The sequence below is a fragment of the Strigops habroptila genome, chromosome 1 (assembly GCF_004027225.2).
Source record: "Strigops habroptila isolate Jane chromosome 1, bStrHab1.2.pri, whole genome shotgun sequence".
NCBI classification, from domain to species: Eukaryota; Metazoa; Chordata; class Aves; order Psittaciformes; family Psittacidae; genus Strigops; species Strigops habroptila.
The window spans coordinates 123,838,158-123,853,977 of NC_044277.2; the positions used below are offsets into that span (position 1 = coordinate 123,838,158).

The window sequence follows — 15,820 nt, forward strand, 5'->3', positions numbered from 1 at the left end:
GGTGGGAAGCTGCCTACATTTGGCTTACTGCAAAGCTCTACTCACACATGTTGAAGCAGAAACTTGACAGAGTTTGGCAGCTAAATTCTCTGGAGATTTCCAACACATGTGTCATCTTTCAAGTCTGCAGGAGGCACACAGAACTTCCTCAGGAATTGCTTCTTTTGACTGTCAAAAAAATGTATTTTGGATGATACAGATCATACACTTCAGATGAAAGAAGAAGAAATCCTGCAATGAATGAGCTGCTCAAGCATAAGCTGAACCAAAGCAGAACTTCCTTTTAATGTCCAAAAGCTATCAACACGCCAAGAATGCAATTGACTGAAGTTCAGGAGCAGCTGGCTGTCTCTCCCTTCCAAAATCATCATGTACTTTATTTATTTATTTATTTCATAAAAATACTTTCTATTATTTGGTTTCATCCTACTGTGAGATGCACACATGAGTACCTGAAGCCATTCACACAAGTTACACCAAACAGCATTTATTATGGCATCTTTTTACCCTCACTGAAATGGAGCTTTTGAATGAAAACCATCTGTGCTGCTTTCACTACTGTGCCCTGCTGCCCAGCCTGGGGCACACCAAGCACAGCCTGTGTGAAGAACGCCAGTTTCATCTGGGCCAGGCATGGACAGCTGTCTTTGCAGCCAACAGCAAACATGGTTGGTATCTTCATCAGCTTGTGTTTCCCCAAGCCTTGGGGAAAGAGCTGGTCCATTTTTTAACATCATCCATGCATAATAGTTTGCATGTCTAACTCTTCGGTGAGTTTTGAAGCAGACTATCCCCTGCTAGGACTCATTTTGCTCCTGTTGCATCAATGACAGAGCTCTACTCCAATTCGACACAGGCAGAAGCACCCTCCAATTACCCAGGGCTTTTCCTAAGAAGTCGTTCATGAAACTATTCATTTTGCAGTTGTTTCCCACAAAGAAGGGATAATTCTGTGTCTTTAGTTTATGAGGCACACTGGAAGATGCCGCAGAATATTTAGCAGGCAATTTGCGCCATCATAACAGATCTCTGGCTTGGCTTCTGAATCAGAAGAGTCTGCCTTGGTCTGGAATAGTATGCAAAAAGGAACTGTCTTGAATCTATTTGAATATTTAGAGAGTTTATTAAAAACTTCATAGTTCTGAAGAGATGCAATTTTGTTGTGATCTGCACAATGCAAAAATAGGAAACAGCACAGGAATATATGTTGGGTTTTTTTTTTTCTTTAATAGCAGGAAATTAGACTATACTTTAATATTTATCTACAGTTTAAGGAAGAAGATTGGAGATTATCCTGGTTTTTTCCAGATGACAATACAATTTAGCTTCGTCACGACTACCAACGGTTCTGGAAAGGAATATCATGTCATTGCATTCTATATTTAATATTTATTTTGATTCACAAAAAGAACTCCTCTCAGGATGCTCTTGATAATTTTTAAAATTACAGCAATTATAACAGCTCAATAAATACTTCAGCTTCATCTTCTTTAGTCAACACATTACTGATAAAAGAAAAAAATAAACACGGAAATGTTCATCCAGTCTTTCTACATTCGGAGTTAGGACTGTAGCAAAGAACCTGGCCACTCTGGCAGATTCACAGGGTCAACATCTGTTTTGCTCCTAGCTCAGAAATGTGGCTAAGCAACTACAGCACTTTGCATCTATGCTTTACCACAGATCTCTTGTGTATCCTTGGGGAAAGGCTGAGATGTTACTCACAGAGTCCTAGCCACATAAAGAAAGATTTAGTATATTGGCTAAGCCACTGCTTGCCTTTGTGCCGTCCTATGGCAAAGCTGATGCTGCCTCCCCAGATCCAAAGGCACTATGGAGTATGGCACAGAGATACTCTGGTCTCTTTGTAGGATCAACTCTGATTTTAGCATAACTAACACTGAGCCAGTGCTCAAAAGCCCAGTTGGATACAGAAAAATCCTTTATGGGGTATCTAAATCACATATACCCCACTACATCCTTCTACTGACAGCTGAAAAGAAGAAGGTATTAACTGCCTCCATTTGCCCAAAATCGGTGGGATGAATCCCTCTCCTGAGGTGCCTCTGTGGTGCAAGCTAAGAAGTGCTCCCAGGCGGTGGAACACCGGGGTCAGCAGCACAGATGCCCCAGTGCCCTGCACAGAAGCAGTGCTGCCTGGAAGCATGGCCAGGTGTCTGCAAGAGGCAAGTGGAGGAAATGCTCTCATGCATGTTAGCTAAAATTGTGTCTGGACCCCAGCTGTGGCATAGATATTTTGAGTCCTGATGATTGAGAGGTCATTATATGGAAATAATACCTCTAATATCTTATTATATCTTAATAGTTCTGACGGGGAGTCTTTTTGTGCCCATACACAAGGGATATGGCATTCGACTACCTCTGCAGACTCTACACGCTCCCTGACAGCGCAGAGCCCTTCGAGGACTTTGGGATATAAAAAGAGTTAATGGGCAAAGCCTGACAACTTAGTCTGTTATCAAACTGCTTGCTGTGCTTAGAGCTCTATCTTCTGCCCCATGGGGAGTTTACCTTGCTCCTCTGTCAGTGCCTGAAAGAGGAAAGGCTGAAGCAACCTGGAGATGCAGAGATGCTACAAGAATCCTCCTCTTCTTCTGGGCAGGAGCCACCTGCCCCCGAGGATGGGCAAAATGGGGTTTGGTCTCTGTGGACAGAAAGACAAGGTGTAAAAAACGTTGAAGATCACAGATCTGGCTGGTGCATCCCGGTTAGTATTTGAGCCACAAAGCAAGTGCCCAGTAGAGGGCTTAAGCAGGCCACTAAAGGAAAAGGACTCCTAAAAACCACGCAGGGTGAATATAGCAAGGAGAGAGCTATCACTGTGCAATATAAGTATGGTGGTCATTATTTAAAAATAAATGTAAATAAATTCTGTAAATGAATGCAAAACCTCATAAAGCAAGTAAGGTTTTTAACCCCAATCTTTAAAAAATCTGAACATACTGAAGGGCACAGGGGTAGACAAAATGCATTAAGTCCAGAAATCCTTCCTCAAAGAAATGTCTGCAGAAAAAACATTTTGAAAATATAGCAAGACCAAACAATTTGAGGCTCAGACCTCCTCTAGCAGGGCCTGTCCATTGAGAGCATCACAGGCACAAAGAGAACTGGAAACGGACAGTGAGAAAAAGTGAAACTACAACAGTATTAACTTTTGTGTTACTGGGAGCTCCAGTTTTCCATCACCAAAGTACTTAGGAGAATAAATAAACATCAAGAAACAGTAGTGAGCTTTTGATGAAGCAGTGCATTTTTATGACGTTTCTGAGTGTTCTGGGAAAGCTTAATGCTCCCTGGGCCTATGGAAATGTTTCCTTTTTGTTTCAAAGCATCAACGATTTGACTGACTGGAAGGAGCCTAACAGGCACCTGTGATGAGACAGGGCTTTTGTCACTGCTGCCACCGCCTGATTTTCAGACTCTGCTTTTTCCAAAATACCCACAACTGTTGGCATTTGAAGATTTTTCCATGTGGGCGGGTTGGATGTGATGTTAAGCAGCTGAAAAACTTTATGGAAAGCTCAGGCTGTAGATGTAACAAAGGTACTTGGAAGGTAACAAAGCGGAGCTTGATGGTAACACTGAGGTGGCACAAAGTCCTGGGCAGCCCCGTGGAGGCAGTGAGATTTCTTACTATGTCTCCTCTCATCTCTCACTCATGCTTAAAAATGCAGGTAAATCAAATTTAAGCTTGGTTTTAGTGGACTAATTAATTTGTGCCAAATTCTGCCCAAGTACAAAGTGCAGTTTGTTCCTTTGGTGGTGGAAATAGAGCTAAAAATTAACTGGGCTTTAATTTTTTATCGTGATCCCTGACATCTGCACACATCTTTTTGAAACAATGCAAATCGCTTGTTCACCCCCCACCTATTTTAAAGTAATATTTGCAACTGAATTTCTTGGTAACCTTTTAAACACTGCACAGATGAACACGGTGCAGATAAATTTTCAGCAGACTCCAAGTTTGTTTGGTGCTATTTTCTGATCTAAAAAGACGACTTTTTTTTTTTTTTTAATAAGAAGCCTTGTTTATCAGTACTCCATTCATTAATAGAACAGAGAAGATTCCTGTTCTGATTAATTTCTTTTTAGATTTACCTGTTCTTCACTTTTAAATTCATTAACATCCAGTGGACCATCTTCTCACGGAATTAATGAAACAATCTGATTTTTAAAATGTATGTGTACACTTACACAACTGCATGCACACACACGGACATACAGCCAAACAGAAAATTCAAATGGACGAGTTTATCACTGTTGGTCTCTTAATTTTGCATTTCTGCAATGTACTCTAATTTGGAATTGAAATACATGGGATTGAAAGGCTGGACCGGATGATCCTTGAGGTCCCTTCCAACTTGGTATTCTATGGGTCACTGATGCAAAGCAGAGCTCCAGCTCCAAGGCGCGCTTACACTCCTCAGTCACTGAAGCCGGCAAGTGCGCAGAGTCGCTGCCCTGCTATGCCCTACCCGGCCTTTCCCTACCCAGCTCGGAGAGTCCCTTCCCGGCCCGGGCCCTGCCTTGCCCGGAGTTCGGCCCCCTCGCCCCGCCCCCGGTGCGGCCGCCTGAGGCTCCGCCGGGCCCCGCTGTGCTGTCGCCATGCCGGGCGGTGCGCGGCGCCTGTACCGGCGGATCCTGCTGCTGCACCGGGCGCTGCCGGCGGCCCTGCGGGAGCTGGGGGACCGCTACGTGAAGGAGGAGTTCAGGAAGCACAAGGCGGCGGGGCCCGCCGAGGCCCAGCGCTTCCTGCGGGAATGGGAGGCAAGTGCCCGCCGCCCCGCGGGGCTAGATCTGACGGGGTTCGCCTCCCGAGCCGCGGGCACGCCGGGTGGCTCCGAGCCCGGCCCTCGCTGCCGGCGGGTGCCGCGCAGCCGCCGCTTGTCTGCCCCCTCCCCGGGCCGGGAGCGGCGGCGCCCGGCGGCGTGCAGGGGAGGCCCGCGCAAGGCCGTGACGCTTGCTCCGGTCAGCGGGACCGGCTTCCCGCAAGCCGGCGTGTGTCCGGACCTGCTGTTACCTGTCGCGGCAGTGGCAGCCCGTCCCGGACTTCGCGTTGTTTAAGGACATGTGTGATAGAAAGGGAGATAGGAAATGCCTGTTCGCTTCTTCGCTGCTTATGGCCACTGAGGTGTGGACAGCTGGTTTGACTGCTTGGGATGTCTTCCTCTGGCACGCCCCCCTGAAGGGTCAATGTGTTAGAGTTACAAAATTCTCTGTAATTCTACATCTCTGGGCAGGCCATCCTTTAGAGTTCTTATATCCTTGATCCTATCTATGCGTGATTACAACTATATAGTTGTGCATACAGTTATGCACAAGTATATATAGCAGAATGGCAAGTTACATAATTAGCTATATATACATACATAAAAATAGACACACAATTATCTGTATAATTTATAATAATACATTATATAAATGTATATATTTATAACTACATGCATAGCTAATTGTATAATTATAATTAGCTAAATACATAGGTGTAAATAGCTTCCCCATGAGCTGAGAGGGCTGGGCTCGTTCAGCCTGGGGAAGAGAAGGCTCCAGGGAGACTTTAGAGCAGCCTTCCAGTACCAAAAGGGGGCTAAAATAAATCTGAAGAGGGACTTTTTATAAGGGCATGTAGTGACAGGACAAGGGGGAATGGATTTAAACTAAAAGAAGGGAGACTTAGGTCAGACATTAGGAAGAAATTATTCACTGTGAGGGTGGTGAGGCACTGGCACAGGTTGCCCAGAGAAGCTGTGGCTGCCCCATCCCTGGCAGTGTTCAAGGCTAGGTTGGACGGGGCTTTGAGCAACCTGGTCTAGTGGAAGGTGTCCCTGCCCATGGCAGGGGGTTAGAACTAGATGACCTTTAAGGTCACTTCCCAACCCAAACCGTTCTATGAACTTTTTCACTAATTTCATTTTTGAGTGACATTTTTTTTTGGAGTGTTTCCTAAGGTAACAAGTCTCACATGAATATAGCTTCTCTCCTTACCCCCTGCCACCTTGCCCTCTGAATTTAGTCCCCAGTTTCACCAAGACAGAAAAGGAGATTGTTTACAAGTGATAAGGATGTAAGGAGTTCCACAAATGGCAGAGGAAGGAGACTGTTGAGGTGCTTTCCCTGCATGCCTGAACTCCAGCAGATGCCACCATGTTAGTAGACCCCCCCAAAATCCACAGGCAAATGTTAGCAGTGCTTCACAAAGGAAAAAGTCTAATTAGAGCATGAAAACAACTACAAGAGACAGATCTACAGGCAAGGTTCCCATTGATTTTCATGCCCATTGGACTGCTGGTTTGGTAGTAGTTTTGAATCTCAAAACTACTTTCTGTGGAAGAAAATTGTATGCTCTTCAGTCGTGGAGGCTGGTTAGCACAGGTAGCATGCAGTGCCTCCTGCTTTACCAACAGAAGAGTGGTGTGGGGAGATCTGACACATTCCTTCTACCTGCTGTAGCTGGAATCTTGGGGGTAAAGCAGCTCCATTACTCTTGTGCTGGGGCATCAGGTGCCAGCAAGGAGAACAGTGCCAGGTGTTCCCTTCAGAGGAAAGGAAGAGGTGTAGTTTAATTGCTTCTTACCAACTGATAGATCCTGAAATCAGGAAAATCTGTATCTGCCTCTCAAATGTGCATGATGGTATTGTAATTCTCAATTGCCGTTTACTTGATATTGCCAAAATGTTTCCGCATCGCTGCTTCCAATTTTAACATGAGCTAAAAAGACAAGTTGCAGGTTACTATTTTCAGCGCTAAAATCTCCCTTATAATAGTTTTAGAAAAGGAAGAAAATGTTTAGATTGAAATATCTTTAGCCATTTCTGTGAAGTAAACAAGTAGTGAAAATGTTTCTCAGTTTTAAAATGTTGTAAAAGTACATTATAGGGAAAACTGGGAAAAAAATTAGACTACAAGGAACAGAAGTTGTATTTTAAAACCTGATGTTTAGTGCTGCTAGCTATGATGTATTGAAGGAAACTAATAACTGTTTTGAGTGTGTGCCTATAAAGAACTTTGCAAATATGCCTGTCTTCTAACAAGATACTGAAAGATATTACATATCTAACAAGATGCTGGGAGATATTAACTACATAGCATGTAGTTAACGTGGCTCTTCTCATCTTTAATTTTTGTTTTATTCTGGGATTTTTTCCTCCCCTGAATAATCAGGGTAGAATTTAAATTGGTCTTCCACATTTTTGACCTGTAGGCCTCAGGCTGCATCTTACGCTGTGTTGTGGTTTCCAGCCCCTTGAAACTTGGACTAGATGACTGAGGAAGGTGGACTGTAGGCAACTTGGATTAGGTAACAGAGAAAGACACTCTTGTTGGAGTCCTCTTCGCACCCTTCCTGGGCAGCAAGACACTCTGAATCAGAAATAGGCTGGAGGCTCTAGAACGGTTCTTGCAGAACACAGCAGTGTGCCCGCGATGCACCCAGTTGTCAGCTGCGATAGGCTACTTCGCATACATGAACAGTAGCTTTACTTCTTGCCTCTGTATCTATTTTTATTAAAAAGAAACAAACACAAAAGCAAACATTAAACAAAAAACCCCCCAAACCAACAAACAAACCAAGCAAATCAAACAAATCACTTCAGCATTAATACAAAATTATGTTTATATTCCCTCGGAGGGAGGGGTTAAATGCAAAGTTACAGCTCTGTTACCGGTATTTTGGTATGTTGCATGTCAAGCACTTTTCTTCCCTATTTGCTTGTTCATTAAGTTACGCATATACCTTTCTGTATGTGCTTCAATGTTGGCCATACTCAACTTCCATCTGGAAAAGTTATTTCCTCATGTCTTCTATTGCATGCAAGTTGTCTAGTACAGAGTGGCATGATGTTACAGAAAAATAGTATTCAGAAATTTATATTAAAATAGTATATCTTACTGTATATTCACCAGAGGGTAAAGATTAGGGGTATGATGATTGCATCAATGTTTCTTGACTTTCTATAAGGACTACAGTATGAAGTATAATCTTAATAAGCCATCCCATATACTTTTTGAATGAAAATTTCCAAGGATGACTTAATTCGACATGAAACTACTTGATTTTTGTTAAAACTCTTCAGGCTTTTATTGGATAGTCAGACCTTTGTGTGCTTGATTATACTAGTTCATAGCCTGTGGTATGCTTTTTTTGTCCTCCAGTTTGATTCATATTTGCTAATTTTTTGGTTAATAGGCCTGGCATTTTAATCGCATTATGGTTGTGTGATTATGATCCCTCCTCCCCACCTTGGTATTTAAATAATTCAAGGCAACTGCATTTATTGTTTAGCGAAGAAAACAAGCTGGGCAAACTCTCTTTATTTCTTGTGATACATGATGAGAAAACTGTAGGATTTTACTACAGGTAAAAGCTTTAAAAAGAACTGTTAAAGGAATCTTAATCTCTCAGGGCATTCAAGCAGCCGTAGCTTCTAATATTGCTGCAGTCCCTTAATGTGAGATTCTGTTCTGTGGCTTTTGGGAAGAACCCAAATCTCAGTGCGGGGTCTAAATATTCAGCCTGTTTCTCAGACAGGGGCACAGGCATTTTGAATATTCTTACAGTCCATCTTACAGATGGAACATTAAAGGGAGATTTCTAAGATTAATTTTAAAAATAAATGGGAGGAAAAGAGGTAAAGAGGCTCCTAAATGAGACTAATACTATTATCTTAGTATGTCAGTGACTTGTATTGTTTTCACATTGAGGAGATGAGAAGGGATCGCCTTGTTTGTTGTGCAGTGGAATTGAGCAGTTTAATGCTAGAACCCAACTGTAGAGATAGACAGTGTCATTTTATGGGAAACCTAAAGTGACCTGTTCGTGTTGACAAAGTAAGAAAAACTATCCTTTGAATATTCTTGGAGGAGTTTTTAAGTGAATAAGACAGAAATAATCTTAATGTACATGTACATTTATATAAAAGTAGAACAATGTAAACTTAGTGTTTTTCCTGTCATTGGTGTTGGATTGATGGTTTGTGTCTTGATACCCTCTGGAAAGTGTTAAAGGGCAATACAAAGAAAGCAAGCTTTGTTGTTTAAGAATTATGGTTGTTCAGGTAGATTCAAATGAAGTATATAAATTATTAATATATGTTCCTTTCTATTTTCTAAATATTTAATATTTTAATTAAATAATTGGTACTTGTTTACAGGAGATGGCTGATATAATTAGATTGATAGTGATTATTGGAATACTATTGAATTAATGTTGACAGATATGATGAAGTAGTTCAAGTCTTCTAAATCATATGGTAGCTGATGAGAATACTTACTTATGAATAGGTAATACTAAGATAATATTGATTACTTTATTCCAAGTTACAAATCATAGAATCATAGAATAGTTAGGTGATATGATGTAGAATATTCAGCTAAGTAATTTCAGTAATAATTTGTTTTATATCATTTAAGTTAATTCTCCTTTTAATTTTGAAAATGAACATTTCATACTTAGCTTGTTTAAAAAGTCTGACCCTGTAGATGAGAAGGTCTGGACTATCTTGAGATGAGCAGAATCATTCTGAAGAATTACATGACATTTTCTCACATCTAATAGATGGAATAAATTGCCTTCGAAATACTTTGGCCACTCTTGACTCTGAAAGCCTTTTTATAAGCTTTCAAATGAACTGAGGCTGATTAGGCAGCTGGCGTCTGCTGTTGTGTACTCAGAAGAAAGGTGACTTTTTTTCATTCCTGGTAACAAATCTAGGCATTATATTGGTAAAATTAAGGTGGAATTGTATCTGTCTGAGAACCTGGTCACGTAGCCTTGCAAGAATGGCTAATTTTTGAATCGCTATGGTATTTGATAAGGTGCAAGTAATTGTCATTCATCAAATCTGTTTTCCGTTGCCCATGTTGCTCGTAGTATTTAGTTTGCTAGGGTGATTGTGGGATGGTCTCATTATTTCCCACAACAGTTGTTCTGATACATCTTTTTCTGCTTGTGAGTGGATACTCTTAACAGATTTTTTGCTTCTTAATTCTTTGGGCTAGTAAGGTCTTTCCTCCCCTTCTTGATTTATTTTTAAGCTACTGGCACTGATAAATGCATCAAGATGTTGAAAGGAGAATTTGAAGAGCAGATAGCCAAAGAAAGTTGGACGGGTGGAAGAGGAAGCTGTGGCCAGTGCTGGAGTCAGATTGGGATGGGAATGGGACATGTGGGTTGCCCTTTGTAGTGTCTTTCGGCAAATATATAGGTTGCATAAGTCTAAAACTGCTGCTGACTTTCTGTATTCTGCTCTCAGTTTCAGTGAAGTACATTATATAAGTGATCTTTTCTTTGCCTGACAAATTCATTTTTTTGGAAGTGAAATACGACTTTGAGGTTTTTGCCATTTTATGACTTTAATAAAAGTTGTGAAATAGGATTTAAGAGTACTATGTCATTGGAACATTACCGGATACACTGGAATTTGCTTTTAGTGATTTTTATGGCTATCTAGATGAAAACCTTCTTATTAAGAGTAAATTCCTACTGAGACTTATGTATTTAACCCCCACTTAGGGTGTTCACTGGGTATTAATTTGTAAGAACTAAATTGGAGACAATTTCCTCAATTTTCTTTGATACTTCTCAAAAGGCAGGAAAGAGTTTCTCACTTCTCTGAGAAATGCGGAGTTGTGGCTGATAAATTGAAGAACATGTGGGATTTGGGTAAGACCAGCCACAGGAAATCAGCCTGCTGCTCTGACCTGGTGTTCCTGGTGGCCTTCTTTGCTGTAAGGTTTGAAGTCTACCTGTGTAAGATTGCAGTTTTGCTTTGATGCATCCATGATTTGGTGAGTTTCCTGATCTGGCATTCATGTGCAATTGTCCCTTTGACCGAAAAAAATAAAGGCAAAGGTTGACCATGTAGATCCCTATAGCAAAGTTTCATGGTAAGAGCATCCTTTTCATATTATGGCATCACTTCCATCCTTTCAGTGCTCCTTCAAATTTGGGTTTAGAGCATGAGCTCGTGTCTGCTCCTCCTCTGTGGATAATCAAGGCAGTCTAGGAGCTTTCTCATGCAGAGAGGCTTGGGGCAACCTGGGGAATTCCCACTAAGTTGTGCATGGTGCATGCCCATCACTGGAAGGGACATTTGGTGCTTCTCATCTGGAAAGTGTCATTCTCTCTCAGATTCATCTGCCCACTGCTAAGGCCAGTAATTTCTTGGTGTACCTACTGTTGTGGGGTAGCATTTGATTAACTTCTCTTGTTTAACTTTGTTACGTGTAAATAGACTGCATTTTTTTTTCCTTTTTTTTCTTTTTTTTTCATTTCAAAAATGGTGTGGTCTGTGGTTGATAGAAAGTAAGACTTAATGGCTAATGTAGGGTTTTGTTTTAGACCTTTACTGTATTTTCCAAATTCAAAACTTACTAAGTTGTGGCATCAGTACTCTCAGTGCTTCTGTCATGTTACTATGACAATTATCTCTTTATTATCATAACTGCCATTGCATGTAGCTAGTCACATGGCTGTCCTGATAACCGTGCCTGTCTGCTAGTTGGAGTTTTTATTTACAACTGTTTTGACACATCAGGAAATGATATCTGAGTCATTGGGGTCACATCAGACAGTAATGTCAGTCACTTGCGTGTGCCAGTCACCTCAAGTTACAATACGCTCCACGGTGGTGGAACTTCGTATAAATACGTGGTTTGCAAATAGGTTCATAAATGTCACACTTTTTTTATTGCTGCATGCATTTGTAAAGTATATAACATGCCTTTGATATTTAAAGTATGGCATCAATTAAATCCCAACTGAAATTTGTTGGCAGAGTACAGTAATTTTTCTTAGTTATAACTTAGATGGAGAAGTTTAAATTGCCATGGAAGTGGGGTAGATCTCTGACGTGTAAGAGTTTATTCCTTGCATTGACTAGCACTAACTTAGGAAATGAGCAGAGCAGATTTATGTTAATGCTCTCAGATTCAAAGACACTGTAGAAGTTACATGTATGCCTGCTCATGGATACTTTCCTAATGAATGCAAGTTTGCGACAGCTGGCATGTGATTTAATCTCTAAATAAGAAAATGGGAATGGTCAGACATGGTAGAAGTAGAACCAGCAATGGAGCATTTACAGAATTGTCAGTTTAAAAGGTAATTCAGGTTTCCATCTAGTGGTGGTATAAAATTCTGTCCAAGCCGTATGAGAGGCAGCATATCCATTACCATGCTAGCTAATTCACCATAGTATTTGTGTATGTGTTTGATACTTAGGAAATCAAAAGCCTTTATTATGTATAAATTATGTATCTAATAGCACATAATTCTTAGGGCGACCAGATTCTTTTAAGTTAGAGCTGTAATGATCAGGAATCCATTGTTTTGTCAGAGTGCATTCAGATCCCTGAGTACTCTTTGAATCAAACAGTTTATCTTATTTGCTGCAAATTAGCCTGATTCTGTTTTTTCAGTGTTCCTATGCAGCCATTTCGGAAAGTTTAACTCAGTACGGGTTACAGAAAGAAAACTGATGTCTTAAAAAATTGTCTTTAAGTTGTGTGTGTGCAAATATAAATTTTGTTAGATTTCTTGTTTCCTCTTAGACTTAAAAAAACCCACCCACAAAAGAAAGAAGGAAATGGGTATTCTGGTAGCTTTGCCCCCATCCTGATGTTCCAGCACTGTCTTTTTTGTTATTTAAAGTATTTTTACAGTAGAGTGTAGAGAACCATACCAGGTTACATATTCAGATGAATATAATATATTGAGGTAACTAATCCACAAATCCTCTGAACTTTGTTGTATTTTAAGACAACGTAGCAGCTCAAACTGACAAACTGAGTATGAATTGGAATTGTGAATTTATAAGGATTTCTGCTTGTTTGTATTTTATTCACACCTTCCTCCTAGCATTTGTTTGGTACTTGTGTGAATATTGTCAGCCTGTAGTGTTTTGTAAACGTGGTAGTTCTCCTATGTTTTCAGTGCGTTTCCACTATCAACACTATAAACACTGCCAACTTTCTACAAGTGCTGTCAAGTACCATATTTTGTAATTACTGCAGTAATATTATGAGTGCTGTAATTGCACATACTGTATAGATGTGCTTTTCTGTCCTGTGTAGACACAAAATTGATATTTTCTGCGAGTTAAAATGGAATCTGGAGCACATCTGAATAATTGTTTTAGAATTGTTGGTTTTTTTCGCCTTTCAGCATAACGTGAGGTGTCTGCACAAGTAACGTTATACAAACTGGAGGATTTTTCAAGCCTCAAATATGTGTATCACATCTGAATATGGAGCTGTACTTAGGACACGTTGATGTGTTTGGGTGTGTTAATGGATGAAGGCTTTTTTAATACGGTTCAGTAATATTAAAGTCACTAAATATGTTTTTTGCAAGAAGCTGAACCTGAGATTTTGACTTCATAATCTTGTGTTTAGTAGCGTCTTTATCAGTCTCCATGTTGTTCTAGATGTCTTTTGTAGTGCCAACAGCTTTAGCTGTTTTAACACTGAAGCTGACTGTATCTACAACCATACATCTAATTGATAACCTGCTGTTTATGCAGCTCACTCCTGGGAATACACTGAGCAGAAAATTTCGGCTGAAATATTTTTGTTTCTGTGCCTCAGAGCTGCTAATTTCAAACTGCATTTTTTGAAAGATACGATTTGGAAAACGTATTTAGTCATAGTGTCTGATAAATTGTTTGAATTCACAGGTTTTTAAAGGTCATTTTCAGAAGTAAGTTAATGAGATATTTGTAATGAAATGTTCATTGTAATAAAAGTAAGTCAGAAGTGATACTGGGAGTAGAGGTACTGAGTGCTGGTTTTTAGGCTTACTGGTATGTGGGGAGCTTGACTCTGGTTAATATGCTCCTTTTTTGTTGTTTCAGGGATATTAGTGGGAGACAGAGCAGATTGAGGAGAAAGAGAGCATGATGCACTTTCCCCCTCTCCTGCAGTAACTAGCTAAATCTATAGAATACCTTCTAAATTGATCTTGCACTCATTTTTCAGGAGTGGCTAGCAACTGATCCTTCAAATGTAGATACATATTCCCTTGCTCCATGGGAATTCCTAAATGATGTAAAATCGATATATTAGTTTTATTCTATTTTATACATTTTTTTTCTTCTTTCTGAACTATTCTGTTCCATAATTTAGAGGAAGTGAACAAACCATGAAGTTACAGCAACATTCTTTTTTTTCTTTTTCTGAACCTGAACCAGAAGCAGCCAGGTGGAAGCATTTGAACTTAAGTCCCCATTAGCATTGCTTCTTTGGGGATGTCATGACTTGAAGGCATTGAATTGTGTTGACAGTGTTGATATCTGCATGGAATGAACCAGAGCAATTGGTTTATTTTCTGTGGGCCATCAAATAGTATTTAGCACATAGTCACTTTCTTGCTTTATATGATTGCATAGCATGTGGTCTTTGTAATTGAATTGAGTTGTATGCTGTTTGATGTATATGCAATATCTTTATTGAGTTAGGAATTCATATTACAGTGTCAATCTTTGAAACTTTGGCACCTTCTAACTGAAGTTTGTAATGTCCTTGTGTAGTCCGATAGCTGATTTTTTACATGATAAATGAAAAGTATCCTTCGTAAGATTGTAGTATTTGAAGTGTACACATGATGGCAGCAAATACTTAAATTGAGAAGGCTTGTTCCCGTTCTAGAAACAAGCAAGATATTGAATTTTCAAATACAAACTAGAATTTTCACAGATTATATTCTTGTTAAATTATTTATTAAAATACAGATTGAGATTTGTTAATGTACTGCTGCAGATTTTGAGGCTTTTTAATTCAAAAACTTTACTGTGGTTTCCACGTGGTTTAGCCGTAATGTTTTTATAATATGCTTTCTAGTTCTGATTTCCATCGGGGTAGTTTGCTACCCCAGTAGAGAAACGCAGCAGCAGCTAGCCCAGTAGTCTGCAGTGTTTAGCACGGCTACCTTTTGATAACCGTAACAGGGAAAAGGGCACTTAGAACACTCCGTTATCCCTCAAAATGTTGCCCTGGCACTTGTGGTTCCCTAAGGGTGAAGTTTGCTTTTCGGAAGCCAGTTTTTGTTTTTCTCTGTTGGAGAAATATGTCTGATCTCTCTGCAAAGAGATCTCATGTATTCTTCTTTCTCACTTCTTTTTTTAGAGTGCTGATCTCATTTTGTGATAATTTTTACTCAAATTAGCTTTCGTGATTGGATTTGTAGATGAGTCAAACCTGCAATGGAGAACCAGCCTGAGATAAACACCCTGCACGAGCCTCCGCGATATTTAAAAAATGACAAAAATATGCTAATCACATTGTAGGAATGTTATAAACTGTCAGCGTATGACTCCACATTTTTCAGCACATTCTGGCATGGTAGAAGTCCCTTTTTTTTGCAGTACCTTTCTGCTTTGGCTTCATCCAACTAACCTGGCAGCTGAGAAGAGTCATTACAAAACTCTGATCAGCCACCAGTAGAGTGGCCCCCAGTAGACTGTCCCCAGAGGAGATGGAGCCTCAGTGTGTAGACACAAAACTCTTTTTTTAAACTGTATTTTTTCATAAGGGATTTATTGAGTTCTAAAGTGATTATATTTTTGGAAGCATATAGTAATAGCCCCATATGCGTATTTGTTTTTCAGCAAAGGAAAAACTTTATTGTTAATAATGTCACATTTTAGATGCTGCTGCAAAGTATGTTAGTATTGCATGGTGCTCTTAAGAGTATGTTTTCTTTAAAAATGAAAATACGGTATAAAACTATATCTATTCCTACTTTCATTCCTGGACATGAGTGAAATATTTAAAGGGAATCTCTCTTTTTTCTTCCCTTCTGAA

General features: G+C 40.0%; 1 protein-coding gene and 1 long non-coding RNA gene across 2 annotated transcripts in view; one reads left to right on the plus strand and one right to left on the minus strand.

Annotated features, from left to right (window-relative positions):
- Positions 1–1,103: 1,103 nt before the first annotated feature.
- On the minus strand, positions 1,104–5,197 carry LOC115614967. The gene is made up of 3 exons (XR_003993913.2): positions 5,042–5,197; positions 2,533–2,665; positions 1,104–1,348 (listed from the first exon to the last, which is right to left on the minus strand). It is a non-coding gene; the product is annotated as an uncharacterized LOC115614967 (long non-coding RNA).
- Positions 4,504–15,820, plus strand: part of SDHAF3 (succinate dehydrogenase complex assembly factor 3) — a 32,133-nt gene continuing 20,816 nt past the window's right edge. The window contains exon 1 of the mRNA XM_030502517.2: positions 4,504–4,788. Coding sequence (XP_030358377.1) covers positions 4,627–4,788 — 162 coding nt within the window. The 5' untranslated portion in view covers positions 4,504–4,626. The remainder of the gene's footprint in view (positions 4,789–15,820) is intronic.